The sequence below is a fragment of the Rhipicephalus microplus genome, unplaced genomic scaffold (genome assembly GCF_043290135.1).
Source record: "Rhipicephalus microplus isolate Deutch F79 unplaced genomic scaffold, USDA_Rmic scaffold_24, whole genome shotgun sequence".
NCBI classification, from domain to species: domain Eukaryota; kingdom Metazoa; phylum Arthropoda; class Arachnida; order Ixodida; family Ixodidae; genus Rhipicephalus; species Rhipicephalus microplus.
The window spans coordinates 6,369,107-6,387,880 of record NW_027464597.1 but is presented as its reverse complement, the minus strand read 5'-3'; the positions used below and the strand labels follow the sequence as shown (position 1 = coordinate 6,387,880).

The window sequence follows — 18,774 nt, the reverse complement described above, 5'->3', positions numbered from 1 at the left end:
GACGCACTAAGCCGTCTGCCGCAAGACACCACAATAGATGAAACACCCCCGCTGGGTGTTATACTCATGTTCGAGGCGCTGCCGAACCCTCCGCTAACAGCTGACACGGTAGCAGCATCAACGCAGGAGTGCACTGTCTTGAAGGAAGTCTACGCAGCTATACAAGAAGGCAAGGTGCAGAAGCTAAAAGGTGAACACTTCAACGCTTACCGCAAGCGAGCTGCGGAGTTGAGCACTCAACGCGATTGCGTTACCTTGGGAACAAGAGTTGTAATTCCAGCGGCACTTCGCGAACAGGCCATGTCGCTTGTCCACGCAGGTCATCGAGGCATTGTTGCCATGAAAATTTGCGCCAGACGTTATATGTGGTGGCCTGGTATCGACCATGATATAGAATTAACCGTTCACGATTGCCAGCCTTGCCAATGCAACCACAGAGGCCCGCCAAGAGCCCCTATTGCTTAATGGGAAAGACCAGACACGCCTTGGCACACCCTGCACATTGATTTTGATGGACCTATCGAAGGGTGTTCGTTCCTGGTGGTTGTAGACGCATACACCAAGTGGCTGGAGGTGAAACAAATGGCTACAACGACATCGGCAGCAGTTATCGACACTCTGTGGTCGTTGTTTGCAACGTTTGGCCTACCGCGCAAGGTGGTCTCGGACAACGGCACTCAGTTTGTGTCCACGGAGATTCTCAAGTTTTACAGCGACAACGGCGTCTCGTCTGTTACATCAGCTCCTTACCACCCGGCTACGAACGAACAAGCCGAGCGCTACGTGGCTGAGCTAAAGCGCGCCCTTACTAAAGACCAGATTGGGACAATGCAACGCCGCATCGCGCGCTTTCTCTTCAGACAGCACAACACTGTTCAAAGCTCTACTGATCAAACGCCAGCGAAATTGATGTTCGGACGAAAAATGAGAACCCAGCTGACAGCAATTGTCCCGGAGCCCTCAGCGAAAGCACCGTCGGAGGAAGAAAAGCTCCCGCATAGCAGGAGAATTGAAAGTGGACAGTGCATATACGCCCGCCAGTTCCACAGAAAGCCCGGCTGGGTTGAAGCGACGGCACTCAAACGCATAGGTTTGCGGTCATGGCTTGTCGACATTGGTGGAAAGGCCACACGCCGCCACCTTAATCAGCTACGCCGTTCAGGTAATTTTCCAAGGGAACCTCCGATTCAAGCAGCCATCTCGACGGAAGCTTCGTTCCACTCAGCCTGGCATCTCGCACCAGATGAATTGGCGCCGCCGCCCACCGGCCCTGAACACAAGAGAAACGACACCCAGCGAGCGGAGGATTCTCTTCCTGGTGCGTCCAGAGCGTCTACGCGCCCACGGCGGCCCCCAGATCGCTTCCAAGCGACAAGCTAAGGAGGGAGGAGATGTTGTGTTCCAAGCACCCCTGTGTCACGAGCGAGTCTTCGAAGGACCGGTTGCTGAAACTGCTTCCAGATGGTGACTCCTCCCCTTCCCCCGCTCGGCGCAAACGAGCCACTGTCGTTTCCCCCGGCAGTTCGGCCGCCGCCTCCACCCGAATGGAAATAAACTTGTTTTTAACCGTTCGAGGTTGTCTGAGCTTTTTGGACTACCGCGACCAACGCGTACGTCTATGGGCCGACGACAACACCGGACATAACAGAACCCAAAAGTAGAACCACCTATGGTCAGCAACTTTTCAAATGGCAACTGCCTCATCTACTACACGTACATTCATTCTAAAGAACTAACCTTGATAATGCAAGCTTTTTCCATATCATGCGTCAGAAAAAATTCAAATATGTGCTTCTTAGATAGAGCACATTTAGCTATTACGCCTACATGAACTTAGTTATTCCCTTTACTCTTACATAGATGAGCGTATGCATATGTACCCATTCATGTGATTGTTGATGTACGAAAGCCTGTATTTATGCTCTCCTATGGAACATTGGAGTCTGCACTACCACTGCCCACTTTGCGTTTTTTTTGCTTTAACATGATACGTATTTGTTATCTAAAACACATTTTCAAAGCAATGTTGTATTGTTTATTTTGTGTAAGCTTCTTGCTAGTGCTCCGCAATGAAATTCTGTTCTTGTATTTCATATTTCAAAGCAGCTGCGCCGTGTGATGAACTTACAGTGTGAGGCAACAGGCCTAACCAGGCGACCCGTAAACACGGTGATACCGTGCTCCTGACGTCACCTTCCGCCCCCTGTGCCACGACTGTCACGTATTGTCAAACAAAAAAGCCCTTGATACAGCTTGTAAAATAGTCCTTAGTTTATTTAAAAGAAAGAAAAAGACGCTGCCTTTGAGCGCCGTGGGAAACGTTAGGACGGTAGGCTTTAGTCTCTGGCTGCAAACTGTAAGGAAGTCTCATTCAGTGACGCGGCATGGCAGAAGTGACGAGTTCTGGATATTGACATATTAGTCTCCAGCAGCGTCGTTGAGGCTGACGTAGAAAAGCTGCTGCTCCAGGGATAGTTTCCAGCCTGAAACACGCAGCTCTACAAGTTCGAGTAAGGTGAAGCGAGCTTTCTCGGGAACATCTGACGACAAGAAAGCGTCCCGCAAGCAGGCCTCTAGCGCCACCATGCGGGCAGGGGCACCTCGTTCAGCAGCTTTGCCGGCAGTAGTTAGTGCCCTGCGGAGGCATTCGACCTGAAGTGAAAGTTTCGAAAATTTCGCATAATCGTATGAGCAATTCTCACAGTTTCTTCACACTTTCTTGGTCACGTATTATTTTGTAGACAGTAAGAATGTGTAGTCCAACTGAATAAACAATTATCCGCAGCTATAAATCTTCAACTGACAACCTTACGAAGGCTAATTAAACAGCGGGAGTGACAGCATCAGGTCACCATCGCTTGGCGCCCCATTCCTGCTCTTTCCCCAGTGCCGCCAGTACTTGAACGCGCACTACCATTGACGGGCTTCTTTTGCTGGCAACGCCGTCCACTCTGCTACTCCCTCTTCCTCTCTACACCACGCGTTCCAATCCCGCCATAGTTTCACCTTCACCCTCCTACCCAACCAGTTTCACCTGCACCCCATCGCTACGCTTTCTCTGTAGCGTGCTCAGCCAACACCCTCTAGTGACTCAACCCATAATTAACACGAATATTATCTGGAGTTCTCAGTCCCAAAACCACGATATGATTATGACAGACGCCACAATGGAGGGCTGCGGGAATCTGGACCATATGGCGTTGTTTGACATCCGCTGACATCGCACAGCACAAGGGCCTCGACCATTTCGCCTCCATCGAAATGCGATCGCCGAGGAGCGGCTCAACTCGTGCGACTGAACTTGTTACAGTAGACTCCCCTGTTGCCCTCTTAGATTTGCCCACACATTTCACCTGGGCTAAAAACTGGGGACGAGCGATCCCCAGGCTTTCACCGCCGCTTTTAGAAAGCCTCGCCGTTAAAAAGCCTGCCCGGAACACGCAGCACTGACACGAGCTCACCATTTTACCACGTCGCCAAGCCAGTGCATGAAACATTTTGGAGAAAAGACCACATACAGGTAAGAAGTGATGCTAACCGATACAACAATGCGTCGAAGAAGCATACAATTGCACCGCCAGTCACGCTACGTCAATCAGTAAAGAGCGGATGCTTGAGCGCTACGGACACGTAACTATGGGCTGAGCCATAACTGATCGTCAGTCACAACACAAACAATATATGCGAAATTTCGTCAATTCGGATTTTGTGGGACCAGCCAAAAGTATGAGAATGCACCGAATGTGAAAAACATCGAAAGTGATAAGCAAACCATAAGGATAACGTCTGTTTTCTATACTTTCATTTTGTGCGTGGATACGTGAATGCTGCAGTTTTTTCGTACACGAGCAGCGTGAAACCAGCAAATTGTCTTTATTCTGGCGTTTTATTCACAATGCATGCAATCAAAGCGCCACACTCACTCTTTTTTTAGCCCAGAACGTTCTCTTCACGCCTCCCTTATTGCGCACTGCATGCCACCATTACCATCATTACGCGCACTCGACCAATAGTCTCCTTACGGGTAAAAACGGCCGGTAACTGACGGTTGGCCCATCACGATACAAAAAATGTGCTTTATGCCAGCCTGCCGACCGAACCTTAACGCTCTTTATCCACGTGCATGAGTTTTGCGACATGGCACGCATAGTGCATCAAGTTAAAACGAAGCTGCGCTTTCACAAATATGGATGTGATTGAAACCGTGGTCACTAACTGCATGATTAAAATAGCAATAAACACTGCGCAACCTTGTTTCTGTGACCTACGAACGCCCTTTTTGTTTTTTTTTATTCGAGCAGTTGGGGCCTTTTGTGCTCCGCGGACTCATAGATCGTCTAAATGTGCCCACATTACCGAGTTTCATGTAATCAAACAGTGAGTATGCTGGCCAGAACAAAAGAGCACGTCTAAAGTGTCCCATTTTCCTCGTTGACGAGCTTTTACTGCATCTGTAAATACATGGTTGCACACAATACCTTATGCAAATAACTAGTGGGCTAATCGTTAAAGCGTAAGATGTTGATTAATCACGGCTTATTAGGCACTTAGCATTCACACTTCTCTAGGCTCACCAAAAAAGTTTACGGTGCGCGTGCCCTGGAGCAAGCCATAGTGGTTGCGGTGATGATGATGAGTGCATACCTTAGCTTCGTAGTCCAGCTGAGGCGAGATCATGACAAGCCTGCAGGAGTCGCACAGAAGCACCGCCATAGAGACGATGTGTCCGGAGTGAAGCGAGCCCATCGATGCAGCTCCTGGATTTTCAGGGACGTCCGACAGAAGCACGGCCATGAACTTCACGAAGGCGATCAGTTTCTGACCGGCATTCTTCTGAGTCTTCGGCTCCACTGGCGCCCAAAAAGTGGATCTCGGCAGCAGGATGTCGAGTTGTTTGAACCAGTTGCGGCAGGTCCACAACAGTCGATCGACGAACACCCCGTCGAACTCAGCCTGTGGGATTATCCAAACAATAACAGCGCGGAGAAGTAAACAAGTGTATATGCAATCAGTGGATGGTAAACAAAAATTGTTCTTTACGCGAAAGCGTAATAAACTAGCATACAAGGATTCAGCTCAGCTCTGAAGTCGACGATCGAAAACGGTCAATCCCACGGGCCATGGACACTACAGGGAGGCAAAATATCCCAGCCTCTATATATAGCTGGGTGATCTAGCACGGACCAGCCTAATCTCGCAATAAATTGTCTTCTCTCATTTCCATCAGTAAAGTAAAATGTTCAATGGATTTCAGCAAAACGCGTATGACTAACGAACGTTATCGGGCCTTCTGCTTGCTGTTAAGATTTGTTTCTGATATTTACTCACTGAAGCGCAGCGGAGAGTTGAGTACCTGCCCTGTGTGCCTCTTGTCTATGTCGCGTTGCAATGCGCTCATTCGTTTCAAATCATATTGATAGAGGGGCTCAGCATAGAGCTTGCAAGGCCTCCGTGGAACACGTAGCACAGTCACAGCGAAAGCTGGACAAGCGGCCTTTCAGGAGTCTGCTGTATACTCTCTTGTTGCAACTAACACAAGATCTTCTGGGATGTAGCCAATATACGACAAATATTTTTTGTGACACAGGAAAGCACGCTATATCGAATTATTCGTCATTGTGTGACGAAACGTCGAAGCGCGACACCTTTGTAAGGTGATATGAGCACTTGATTCGTGCTGTGGCTGAAGACGATGAAGAATTATAGCTTAGCCCTAAGAATAGGTTCGTAGGACTGAACGACCGACTCGCCATCCAATATACATTGTGTCACATCATGCTGTATTGCACGTTAACGTGATTCCATGCTCGACTTAACGCTTACACAGGGTCTTTGCGTGAACGAGATTCAAGCACAGCCATGGCTCTGGTTTAGAATACTCCGCTGCCACCCAGAGGGTTCTTGTTCAAATCAGATACAATCCTGGATTTGGTTTTTTATTTTGCCCGATAGTGCTGACCAACTCTGGCTGCGGCGGCTGACAACCACGGCGTCAATGTAAATCTTATCACGTAGCAGATTTCGCTATATGTGCGACTAACCGCGTCAACAAGCCAGCACCAGCCCTCACTCACCCATTTACAGCTAGCAGAATTAACGGTGACCAGACACATAGTATATTTATTGCGATAACTTTCGCAAGTACCAGATAACACTTGTATGCATTAGAGTTATTATGCACGACGAAAATTCAACAAATTCACACGTGTGAAACAGCAACAGGCTTTACCTGCGATCGCGAATGAAACGATCTATACAAATTTTCCTATAGAATATGGCAACAAAAAAGAAAAAAAATAGCAGGGCAGCATATCACTTGGTGCACGGCGGGGGTTAGAGTAATGAGGGAACATTATGCGTTTTCAAAGTTAATAAGGTCTTTTCGAAGCTCCGCAAGTGCAATGCAAATAGTTACATAAAACGAACATTATAAATGTACGTGTGAACAACGCAGACGACACATGAGGTACGCGATGTTCTAGATCAACTTTGGGACACTGCTAATCAGCCCTTGATGGTAGTGAGTTCAGAATAGCATTAGCAGGCATTATGGGGGTAGCGGGTGCCACGTGAGCTTTAAAATTGACAAGCGGTGAAGCGCATCGGCATTTATACAGATGCCCTCAAATATTCCAGCCTTATCAGTGGGCGTCACGCAAGCTCTGGAATAATCTCGAGTGCTCGCGTCTTGCGCGCAATCTTCACAGAACGATATACAATGATCGCGAACTTTCTCGAACAGCGAGGTGCCTCTTGAGCGTAGCATTCCTTAGTGGCTTTGTTGGCCAAAGCCACATGAAGAAAAGATGAAAATTGATTGATTGATATGTGGGGTTGAACGTCCCAAAGCCACCATATGATTACGAGAGATGCCAAAAAAATGTGAAGATAACGAACGACCGTGGCAGTATTGCGTGTCACTCACACAATGACGTTCTAATAACGGCCTTGAGAAGTCTTCGTAGGCTCCACTTTTGACCTTTCTGAAGCGTTGTCCCCTTTACAAATATCACGTCATTGCCTCGAGACTTCTCTGTTTCCCTTTTGCTTTTTCTCGCTCTCTCTGGAAGTCTAAAGCCCACGCGACGGTACACTAACAAGCAGGCCACAGTGTGTTCATTTATTCTTAACTGCATTTATTGTACTATTTATTAGTCATGTTGATTTATGTGTCACTCTAGAGCTGCAAAATTCACAGTATTCAGGTGGTGTCTTCCAAAATACAATTGGAAGTACTTTCAAGAGCAGATTGACGAAAGCAGCAGTGCCAGTAATAAAGAAGGACGTGCTATTTGACAAAGAGCATTATTTCCAATTCGACGGACTCAATAGCCATACGCAGGAAAACTTGTCGCCCACAGAGGTCGCTGTCGATGCATCCACCTTTGTTTAGAGATTAAGGCGAAAGCATGTGATGCCTCATCCAACTTGAAGAGTGACCATCGGCGACGTTCGGTGTCAGCGGCGGTACCCGAGCTAACGGGGGAGTTTCTACTCCCTCCCACGCCTAGCCGTGCGTGGCTTTGCCATGTCCGGGGAAAAGGGGATACTGGGGGTTGAGCCAACGCTGGGTGATTAGACCTTTAAGGACCCCCGGCAGAGGCAACACACCCCTTTGCCCCCGGCTTCACGTAGACGGCACCCCTGGGCTGACCCACCCAGGGGAAATCGGCAGTCACCTTTTCCTATCTCTCTCTCCCTACATCTTCATCTTTCTTACTTTTTTAGCTTTCCTGTCTACTTCTCTCTTCTGCTTACTTCCGAATTTTTCTGGCGGCAAGGGTTAACCCTGTGCAAATAGCCTACCTTGGTCTAGGCGCATTGGGTTATGGCAGTGTTATACGGCTGACGTCTGCAAGCTTTCAGCACCTGCAAACTTGCAGCGTCCCCTTGTTGGGCTCCGTGGTGGGTGGCCGCCAACGCTGCTGAACAAAAATAAGACCGGCATGCATGGAGCATTCCCTCAACTGTCTGATCGTACCGGCCTAAAGCGGGTACGCACCGACGACATAAATTTCTTCAACCAGCCAATAGAAACTTTTCCAAACTTCCACGTCATTCACTGTAAAAAAACCGGAAGTCAAGCCAGGACCGTATCTCCTTTCGTAGTTGCCAGGTGTCTTACTGAAACTCTCGGGGCTGGATACAAAGTAACCAAAATGGCTAGCGGAGACCTTCTCGAAATTCGGGACAAAGCACAATTTGTAAAGCTAAACAGCCTCTCAACGTTTGGTGACGTACCGATAAACGTAACACCACACAGATTCATGAAAATCACTCGCGGAGTGGTATCTGATGCAGACTTACTAGAACTCAACGAAACTGAACTTTTGGAAGGGTGGAAGAGCCAAAATGTCAATAATGTACAGAGAATTATCATCAGAAGAGATAATAAGGAAATACCAATGAAACACTTGATACGTTTGCGTCCAGTAAACTACCAGATTCTATTCAAACAGGGTACACAAAGACATCTATCAGGCCGTATATACCAAACTTTCGTCGTTGCTTCCAATGCCAGAGGTATGGCCATGGCTCTAAAAATTGTCGTGGTCGCCAGACTTGTGCACAATGTGGAGTCCTAGGTCACGTGTCTGAGAACTGCAAACAACCGCCACACTGTGTAAACTACGAAGGAAACCATGCCGCATATTCACGCTCCTGCACATACTGGAAAAAAGAAAAAGAAATAATTACATTGAAGGTGAAGGAGAACAACACGTTTAAGGAAGCACGGCGAAGAGTCGCTCCATTCTATGGACGTACATACGCTGATGCGGCGCGTCAGGAGGAACCGCCGCACCAGCCATCGCCACCCCTTCGGCCCGCGCAGAGCGAGCCGTCGGCTGTGGCACCTGCCCCCAAGGCGGCTGTAGCCCAGGCTACACCGCCTACTCTCAAACAGAGACCGGAGACTCCAAAGTCTTCGTATCTCAAGGCCTCCCCTCACCAGGCGAGGCCCAAAATCCGAACTAACAGCCCGCACGTGCGGGCATCCAGTGCCTCCGAGGAGGCAATGGATACGTCGGCACCCTTGGTGCCGAAAGAGCGGCGTGGCTCCTTGGAGCACGCCAAGAAAACAAAAAAGCAAATAACAGGGCCTGGTGACGGCCCTGTTAAGTGAACTCAAACTCCCCGTCTAAACAGCCACTCGCTTTTCGTACACACAGCATTATTTTACATTCACCATGAACACTCAAATTATACAATGGAACGTCAGGGGCCTTCTCAGAAACCTTGACGACATTCAAGAACTCTTACACGAACGCTCACCAAAAGTGCTGTGTGTACAAGAAACACACCTTAATTCAAAACATACAAATTTTCTTCGTAAATATGTTATTTTTCGAAAGGACCGTGATGATGCCATGATATCATCCGGAGCTGTTGCCATTATAGTGAATCAAGGAATTCCATGCACACACTTACAACACCAAACATCCCTTAAGGCAGTGGCTGTTCGAGCGGTTCTTTTTGATAAACTGATCACAATCTGCACTATTTACATACCTCCTAGCTATCAGCTGCAAAAACGTGATTTACAATCTTTAATTGATGAACTTCCGGAACCTTATGTTCTCCTTGGAGACATTATTGCGCATAGCAGGCTATGGGGTGACTCTCGGTATGACGCGCGAGGTCGACTGATTGAACAGTTCCTTCTCTCGTCGAGCGCGTGTCTCCTAAACCGAAAAGAACCAACCTATTATAATATCGCCAATAACACCTACTCCTCCATAGACCTAAGCATAGTATCTCCATCCCTTGTCTCTCTACTCCAGTGGAAAGTCGTCAGTAATCTGTACGGAAGTGACCACTTTCCCGTAGTTTTGAGCACAAATACAGTAACTGAGTGTCCACCACGTGTTCCCAAGTGGCTCATAAACAGAGCCGACTGGGAACAGTTTTATACCATCCCTCGTCTAGGTTGGAATGACATATGTACTTTGAACATTGATGTTGCTGTCAACTTCTTCACAGCGTTTTTGATTGATGCTGCAACAAAATGCATCCCACAAACAAATAGACACCCTGGAAAACGGCGTGTGCCATGGTGGAACTCTGAATGCAGAAACGCGCGCAAACAGCAAAACAGAGCTTGGAGGCTGCTTCGGAACTCACCGACAGCCGAAAATCTTGACACCTTCAAGAAAATAAAGTCTCAAGCTAGGAGAACGCGTCGGCAGGCTAGAAGAGAAAGCTGGCAGAAGTTTTTGTCAGGGATCAATTCATATACACAAGAGGCCCAAGTCTGGAACATGGTCGGTAGGATAGCAGGGAAACAAGTACACACACTTCCACTCGTAAACACTCAAGGTGATACCTTGGAAGATCAGGCAAACTTCCTCGGGGCACATTTTGAACAGGTATCAAGCTCGTCCCACTATACTGACACTTTCGAAAAATACAGAACAAGAATAGCAAAACAGACACTCGAACACAAATCCACTAGATACGAGGCATATAACCAAGCTTTCAGTCTAGCGGAGCTCCGAACATCCCTAAACTCCTGCAGTACTTCTGCCCCAGGTTCTGACCGTGTGGTGTATGAAATGTTAAAAAACCTACCAGCCGAAACACGAAAAACCCTACTTTGTTTGTACAATGCTCTCTGGTTTTCTGGCACTATCCCTACCTCCTAGAAAGAGGCTATTATTATTCCCATTTTGAAAGAGGGCAAGGACCCTTTTTTAGCTTCAAGTTATAGGCATTTTGCACTTACAAGCTGCTTGTGCAAAGTATTCGAAAAAATGATAAACTGCCGACTTGTACATATTCTTGAAACAAACAATTTGCTCGACCTATTTCAGTGCGGGTTTCGAGAAAGTAGATCCACCACAGACCACCTTGTTCGTATCGAGGCACAGATCAGAGACGCCTTCGTCCATAAACAATATTTTCTCTCTGTGTTTCTCGATATCGAAAAGGGGTATGATACAACATGGCGTTTCGGAATTCTAAGAGACCTGTCCCACCTTGGTGTGCGTGGAAGAATGTTTCATATAATCGAAAGTTACCTGTCAAACCGGACATTCCGTGTCCGTCTGGGCAGTGTGCTCTCCCAAACATTTGTCCAGGAAACAAGCGTGCCACAAGGTGGCGTGCTTAGTTGCACAGTTTTTATTATCAAAATGAATTCTTTGTATTTGTCCATCCCCCACAATATGTTCTACTGTACATATGTCGACGACGTTCAGCTTGGCTTCAAGTCATGCAACTTGGCAATGTGTGAGCGGCAGGTTCAGCTGGGTTTAAACAAGGTCTCCAAATGGGCAGATGAAAACGGATGTTGACTTAACCCACAAAAAAGCACGTGTGTCTTGTTCTCTCGAAAGAGAGGCATGCACTCGGAACCTGACATTCAACTGAACGGGCAACGTCTGTCCGTCAAAGCCGAGCATAAATTCTTAGGCTTAATCTTGGACAACAAGTTGACCTTCGTACCGTACATCAAGTACTTAAAAACAAAATGTTTAAAAGCCATGAATGTTATAAAAGTGTTGTCACGTACTACGTGGGGTAGTGATAGGCAATGCCTCATGAACCTCTATAGAAGCCTCATTCGCACCCGCTTAGATTATGGGGCCGTTGTCTATCAGTCTGCTACTCAAAGTGCCTTGAAGATGCTGGACCCCGTGCACCATTTGGGCATCCGCCTTTCTACGGGTGCTTTTCGCACCAGCCCCGTAGAAAGCCTTTACGTCGAGTCAAAAGAGTGGTCGCTTCATCTGCAGAGAACTTACATCTCTTTTGTTTATTTCCTTAAGGTGAAAGCAGACAAGGAGCACCCCTCATACTCTACAATTAATGACTTGTCAAGCTCAACTCTGTTTGAAAACAGGCCTTCAATGAAGCAGCCCATCTCAGTTCGCCTGAAGTGTCTAGCTGAAGAAACTGCAGTGTCACTTGAACACAGTTTAATGGCTCCTGTAGCATACCCGCCACCGTGGCAGTGGCAGACTATAGACTGCGATGTGTCTTTCCTAGAAGTTACAAACATGCACCTATTGCCCATATTCGAACATACTTTTTGGAACTTCAACACAAATACACACGTCCTGAGTTCTTTACAGATGCCTCCCAGTCCAACTCCTCTGTGTCCTACGCTGCTGTCATCCCATCCTTTTCGGATGCTGGCCCTCTACATCCAGGCACAAGTATCTTCACAGCAGAAGCTTACGCGATACTTGTGGCAGCTAAATACATCAAACAATTACAAGTACAAAAAGCAGTAATTTACACAGACTCCCTCAGTGTGGTAACGGCTCTGCACAGTCTGGAAAAAACAAAAAAACTCGGTCCTTGTCTCACTTTACTCCATTTTGTGCACACTCTACACACTCAAACAACATGTTGTAGTGTGCTGGGTGCCAGGGCACCGTGAGATTGAAGGCAATGTGAGGGCGGATCAGCTCGCTGCATCCGTCCACAAAAGCACTGCCCCTACACCCATATTAATCCCGGCCCTTGATCTTAAGCCCTTTCTCAAACGAAACCTCAGGGACTACTGGCAGAGCAAGTGGGATACACACACACAAAACAAACTACACATTAGTAAGCCACACCTTGGTCATTGGCTGCCAGTATCAAAATCGCGTCATACAGAGGTAATACTAACGAGACTCAGGATAGGACACACATACACGACACACTCATATCTTTTGTCCGGTGGCGACCCACCATTGTGTGACAGATGTGGTGAAGCACTAACAGTTCTTCACATTTTAATTCAGTGCAAACAATTGGGCACTATAAGAAAACAACACTTTCCATTACCCTACCGACAACATATACCTTTACACCCTGCAATGTTCGTTGGTAGGGAACCGCTTTTTAGTTATAAATCATTGCTAGCGTTTTTAAAAGAAATTCATAGTTTTCATATCATATACCCGGGTATTCCGTAGCACCACCTCTCCTGAGAGGTTTTCGCTGCGGTGGCTACACAAGAAAGCACTTGCCTCACGGCCCTTGGCCGCAAGGTTATGAATGAGTGAGGCACTTGTGGTAATGCCATACATATCTACCATCGTCTTTTATTATCAACAACTTTGTTCATCTATTTGCACACACACACCTTTCACGGCATGGTCATACTTTTATTACTTGTATGTTTTTACCCGCCTTACCGCGAGGAATTTTATGGCCCTTATACAGCCGCTAATCACAATCATTGTCCACATCTCTTGTCCCATGAACTGGCGCTCTTTGGCCATCAAATTGCCCTTGCGCCAAAAAACACCATATATCATCATCATCATCATCATCGGTGTCAGCGGCGTCCACACAAGTCATGCAAAAAATAGGTCATCCTAACAGGAGGACGTCAGAGAATGCAAAAATTTGGCACATTGCTATGAAATAATGGCAACGCCCACTGATGACGTGATTCACGAAGGCAGCGCATAAGAATTTCAGATGTGAAAAGCTGGCAACGCCTCCGATCCTGAAGCAGTGAAAACCGATTTGTCTACAGGAACATTTTGTAGAACGACCGAGGCGGTGTCAATACATCTACCAAGAAGAACAAAATTATTGCTAGTATACCTTCGACTCGTCTCAGCTACATGCATGCATACTCAGCCCAGTTTTTCTAATATAGAGATTCTAGAAGACTTGACAATTTTACCGTTCTAAAGAGGCAAGCTTCCATTGGCTGCCAACCTGTTAGAGTTCAAGATGATGGGAAGTATAAGTGCATCCAGGAATTCCTCACGACACTGCGTTGAGAATGGAGAAGAGAAGGAACTAATGAATAGGAGAGTAAGGAAAGGCAGGGATGTTAACCAGGCTAGAAGGACCGGTATGCTACCCTACACTGGAGACAAGGATGAGAGAGTTTGACAAATATATATATATATATATATATATATATATATATATATATATATATATATATATATATATATATATATATATATATATATATATGTAAATTGTAATGAATCTGAATAACGGACGCTCTGCTGGTAATGAAGAAGACGAGGATGATCGGTGGCTGCAGCAGTAGCTCGCGCACGCGGCTCGCCATTAGCCAGACCTGCCTATAAAGGAAATTTTGCCAAGCTACGTCTGAACCATTCTCGACGTACAACACCTCTATTTTAAGTGGTGGAGGAGCCGGGGTTCCCATCAACCTGGAACTTCGCAATCGGACGCTACCCTCATCGTTCACCATGACTGCTCCTGGGCCTTCTCAAGCTGCCTTACCAACGACAGTCTACTGTGCTGGCGCGGCTTGGCAACGCGACCTACCAATTTTTCGCGGCAACGACGAACAAGACGTCGAGGACTGGCTCGTCGAGTACGAAATCGTTAGCGCTTCCAACAAGTGGAACGCCTGCGACCAGGTCACAAACGTGCGCTTTTACCTCGTTGATGTGGCCAGCCTCTGGTTCAAGAACCACGAAGGCGAAATTACCAACTGGTCCGCCTTCAAGACCACCATCGCCGCGGTCTTCGGTCGTCCCGCCGTGCGCCGGCTTCGCGCGGAACAGCGTCTCCGTAGTCGAGTCCAGCGCAGGGACGAGACCTTTACGAGTTACATTGAAGATGTCTTGTCTCTTTGCAAGCGCGTCGATGGTTCTCTAACCAAACGCTACAAAATCAAGCACATTATCAAAGGAGTTGACGACGACACCTTCCAGATGCTCGTCGCTAGGAATCCACAGACCGTCACCGATGTTGTCCAGCTCTGTCAGGAGTACGACGAGTTGCGTAAGCAGCGTGTCTCGACGCGCAGGGCCGCAGAAGATACGGCTGAAGTTTCCACCCTCGTACACGACGTCGCTGCTGATCACATCGTCTTACTGCCCCAAATCAAACAATTCATTCGGGAGGAAGTTGCGCGTCAGCTTTCTCTTGTGGCCGAAGCATCCGCACCAGTGACTTCGTTAGACCCACGTCTACGCCAGGTCATTGAGAAACAGGTCACGCAGGCACTGCCTCCATCGCCATCCGTTCCTACGCCGCTGACCTACGCTGCCGTCGTTGCTAGACCCCCAGCCCCACCTGTCTCTGGCGCATACCGGGGCACCGGGTCCTCCTACCCTACGACGCTGCCTACATACACGGCATCCCCATCCCGTTTCGCCCCCTGCACCTTCTGTCCTTAACCCATGGCGCACCTTGGATAATCGACCCATCTGTTTCGCATGCGGTTTCGTGGGACATATAGCATGCTACTGCCGCCGTCGCAACTTCCAGCCTCCAGACCATGGGAATTCTGCAAACTACCAGGCTGCCCAGAATCCCCAGCGACCATCTTCTCCTATCACCGACTCATTGTCCCCACTACGGCCCGTCGATTCTCGCCGGTCGTTACCACCCCGTCGCCGATCTGTCTCCCCGATGTTTCGGCGCACGAGCCCCACTCGAGAGGAAAACTGACAGCCGCAGTTCCGGAGGCAAGAACTGCGTCGTCGTCGAACTTTCTAAAACCTCCTGTTTGTCAGACCAACGAAATGGATGTGCTAGTAGAAGGTGTTGCTGTACGTGCACTTGTCGACACAGGCGCCGTCGTTTCTGTAATTAGTGAAAAACTGTGTCGCGATTTGGGAAAAGTTACAACGCCGCTTACGAATCTTGCTCTGCGTACAGCCACCTCCCATTTCATCGCGCCGACAGCTCAGTGCACAGCACGCGTTCTTATTCAAGATGTTTGGTACGCCGTCAACTTTGTTGTTCTCCCACGTTCATCTTACGACGTCATATTAGGATGGGATTTCCTTTCTACCCATCAGGCCCTCGTCGACTGCGCTCATGCTAAACTCACGTTGACGAATCCGTGCCATTGGATATCGACCACCACAGTTCCTCGAAAGTGTTTGCCGCAGCTGACGTCCACATCGCGCCGTTGTCCGCCGTCCTAGTGCCTGTGTTTTCCTCTGCTGCCACTAACTCGACGCTCCTGTTCCAACCAACTATAGCTAGTGTGCAACACCGAACCATCGTCCTCCCGTTTGCCGTCATCAACTTTTCCAATGGTTCGGCGGTACTTTATGCGTGCAACGTTTCTGCTGGTCTGTACATCCTACTACGCGGTGAGTGTCTGGGAAGCCTCAAGACCTTAAATTGTATTTTCGAAGACCCGATCTATCCAGACAAGCCATTTTTACCGACTTGTGCCATTACACCCGCAACTGACGCTAATGAACCTATGGATGTATTCCGCAAGTCCATTGATTGTAACCTCACGCCTGGGCAGCAGGAACAGCTTATCAAGCTCCTACAGCGTTTTCGAGCCTCGTTTGACCACAATCAGCCTTCCTTAGGTCGAGCGTCATCTGTTGTTCACCGTATAGATACCGGTCAAGAGACGCCATTACGGCAGCGTCCATATCGTGTGTCAACTACCGAACGCCGTGCCATCAATGAACAGGTTGACGACACGCTGACACGTGGCATAATCGAACCGTCAAGCAGTCCCTGGGCCTCTCCAGTTGTGTTGGTGAAGAAGAAGGACGGATCCAACAGGTTTTGCGTGGACTACTGGCGTCGTCTCAACCGAATCACACGCAAGGATGTCTATCTGCTGCCATGCATTGATGATGCCTTGGACTGCCTACAGGGAGCCGAATTTTTCACTTCTTTAGATCTGCGCTCTGGATACTGGCAGGTACCCAGTGCAGAGGCCGATCGTGAAAAAACTTCTTTCATCACACCCGACGGGCTTTACGAATTCACGGCCATGCCCTTCGGCCTCTGCAACGCGCCAGCTACTTTCGAGCGGATGATGGACACTATCCTTCAAGGCCTCAAATGGAACGTTTGCCTTTGTTATTTAGATGATATTGTCGTCTGTTCAACTGATTTCGCAACCCGTTTAACCCACCTCGAGAAAGTCCTCACGTGTATTTCTGCCGTGGGGCTGCAACTGAATCTGAAGAAGTGCAATTATTTCGCCGCTCGAAAGCTTACGATCCTTGGCCACGTGGTTTCAAAAGACGGAATTTTTCCTGACCCTGCCAAACTTACAGCCGTTTCAGCGTTTTCCAAACCGACCACCATGAAAAAGCTCCGAAGCTTCATAGGCCTTTGCTCTTACTTCCGGCGCTTCGTCCGCGATTTCGCGACGATCATCGCTCCTTTGACCAAGCTCCTCGCCGGCTCTAGAGATCTTTCAGCCCGGTCTGCCACCTGTGACAACTCTTTCGATGAACTGCGCCGCCTCCTCACGTCGCCGCCTATTCTGCGACACTACGACCCATCGGCACCCACAGAGATCCACACCGACGCTAGTGGTGTCGGGCTAGGCGCTATTCTTGCACAGAAGAAAGACGGCTTCCAAGAGTACGTGGTTGCCTACGCAAGCCGAACTCTTAGCAAAGCCAAAACCAACTATTCTATCACTGAAAAGGAATGCCTCGCCATTATTTGGGCGATAGAGAAATTTCGACCTTACGTGTACGGGCGCCCTTTTGACGTCGTGACTGACCACCACGCCCTCTGCTAGTTGTCGTCACTGAAAGATCCAAGCGGTCGCCTCGCCCGATGGGCATTACGCCTCGAAGAATATAATATTCGCGTGGTCTATCGCTCCGGCCGGAAACATACGCCCTATCCCGTTCGCCTCTACCCCATGACCCGGACTGCTGCGAAAGTCTAGCCTGTTATGGCACTGCCGTCACCATCGCCGACATGCCATCTGAGCAACGCAAGGACCCTTGGGTTGCTTCGATTCTAGACATCCTGGCTGGGCGGACGGCTTCCCCCCCTTCTCGCACGTTGCGTCGGCAAGTCGAGCACTTCGCCACTCGCGACGACGTGCTGTACCGACGCAACTACGCACCCGGTGGACGTCAGTGACTACTCGTGATTCCACGTCATCTGCGATCCGAAATTTGTTCCACGTTTCATGACGACCCCCAATGTGGCCACGCAGGTTTCCTGACGACTTATTCTCGCATACGTCTCCGATATTACTGGCGTGGCATGTACCGTTTTATACGACAATACGTTCGGGCCTGCTCGACGTGCCAGGGGCGAAAAACTCCGCCTTGTCAGGCCAGTGGTACCTTGCTACCCTTACCATGCTCATCCCGACCATTCGACCACGTCGGCATCGATATCTATGGTCCCCTTCCCAACACTGCTGACGGTAACCGCTGCATCATAGTTGCCGTCGACCATCTCATGCGGTATGCCGAAACTTCATATCTTCCCTCGTCTACTGCAAAAGACGTTGCGACTTTCGTTCTTCACAACATTGTATTACGTCATGGAGCACCTCGGGAGTTACTGAGCGATCGTGGTCGCGTATTCTTGTCAGACGTCATCACAGCATTGCTGCGTGAGTGCCACGTCGTTCACCGCACTACAAGCGCCTATCATCCTCAGACCAATGAAATGACAGAGCGCTTCAACCGCACCCTTGGTGACATGCTGTCTATGTATATCTCGTCAGACCACTCCAATTGGGACCGAGTGCTCCCATTTATACCGTTCGCTTTTAATACTGCCATTCAAAGCACTACTGGGTTCTCTCCTTTTTTCCTCCTTTACGGACGCAAACCACACCATTCTTTCGTACAAACCTGACTCCTCAGAGTCCACGACTTTGTCTCAAGCTGCTACATACGCTGAAGAATGCCGCCAACTGGCAAGATGATTCACAACCCAAGATCAAGGACGCCAAAAGCACCACCATGACGCATCAAATAACACTACTTCCTACGATCCGGGTTCAATCGTCTGGCTGCATGTCCCTTCTACTACACCTGGCCTTTCTACCAAGTTGGTCCCCATGTATCACGGCCCATATCGTGTACTACA

General features: G+C 48.5%; 1 protein-coding gene across 1 annotated transcript; it reads right to left on the bottom strand.

Annotated features, from left to right (window-relative positions):
- Window positions 1–2,418: 2,418 nt before the first annotated feature.
- Window positions 2,419–6,113, bottom strand: LOC142786514 (MIF4G domain-containing protein A-like). Its single transcript, XM_075884242.1, has 3 exons — window positions 6,075–6,113; window positions 4,645–4,953; window positions 2,419–2,652 (listed from the first exon to the last, which is right to left on the bottom strand). The coding sequence occupies exons 1-3, from the start codon at window positions 6,111–6,113 to the stop codon at window positions 2,419–2,421; spliced, it is 582 nt and encodes a 193-aa protein (XP_075740357.1).
- Between the last annotated feature and the right edge of the window lie 12,661 nt (window positions 6,114–18,774).

Excerpts from the sequence above, each read along its gene's own strand:
- LOC142786514 (XM_075884242.1), bottom strand. The coding sequence starts at position 6,113 with ATGTGTCTGGTCACCGTTAATTCTGCTAGCTGTAAATGG. Across the intron at positions 4,954-6,074 it reads ATTCTGCTAGCTGTAAATGG|GCTGAGTTCGACGGGGTGTT; the intron begins GTGAGTGAGGGC and ends ATAATCCCACAG. Across the intron at positions 2,653-4,644 it reads AGCTGGACTACGAAGCTAAG|GTCGAATGCCTCCGCAGGGC; the intron begins GTATGCACTCAT and ends CTTTCACTTCAG.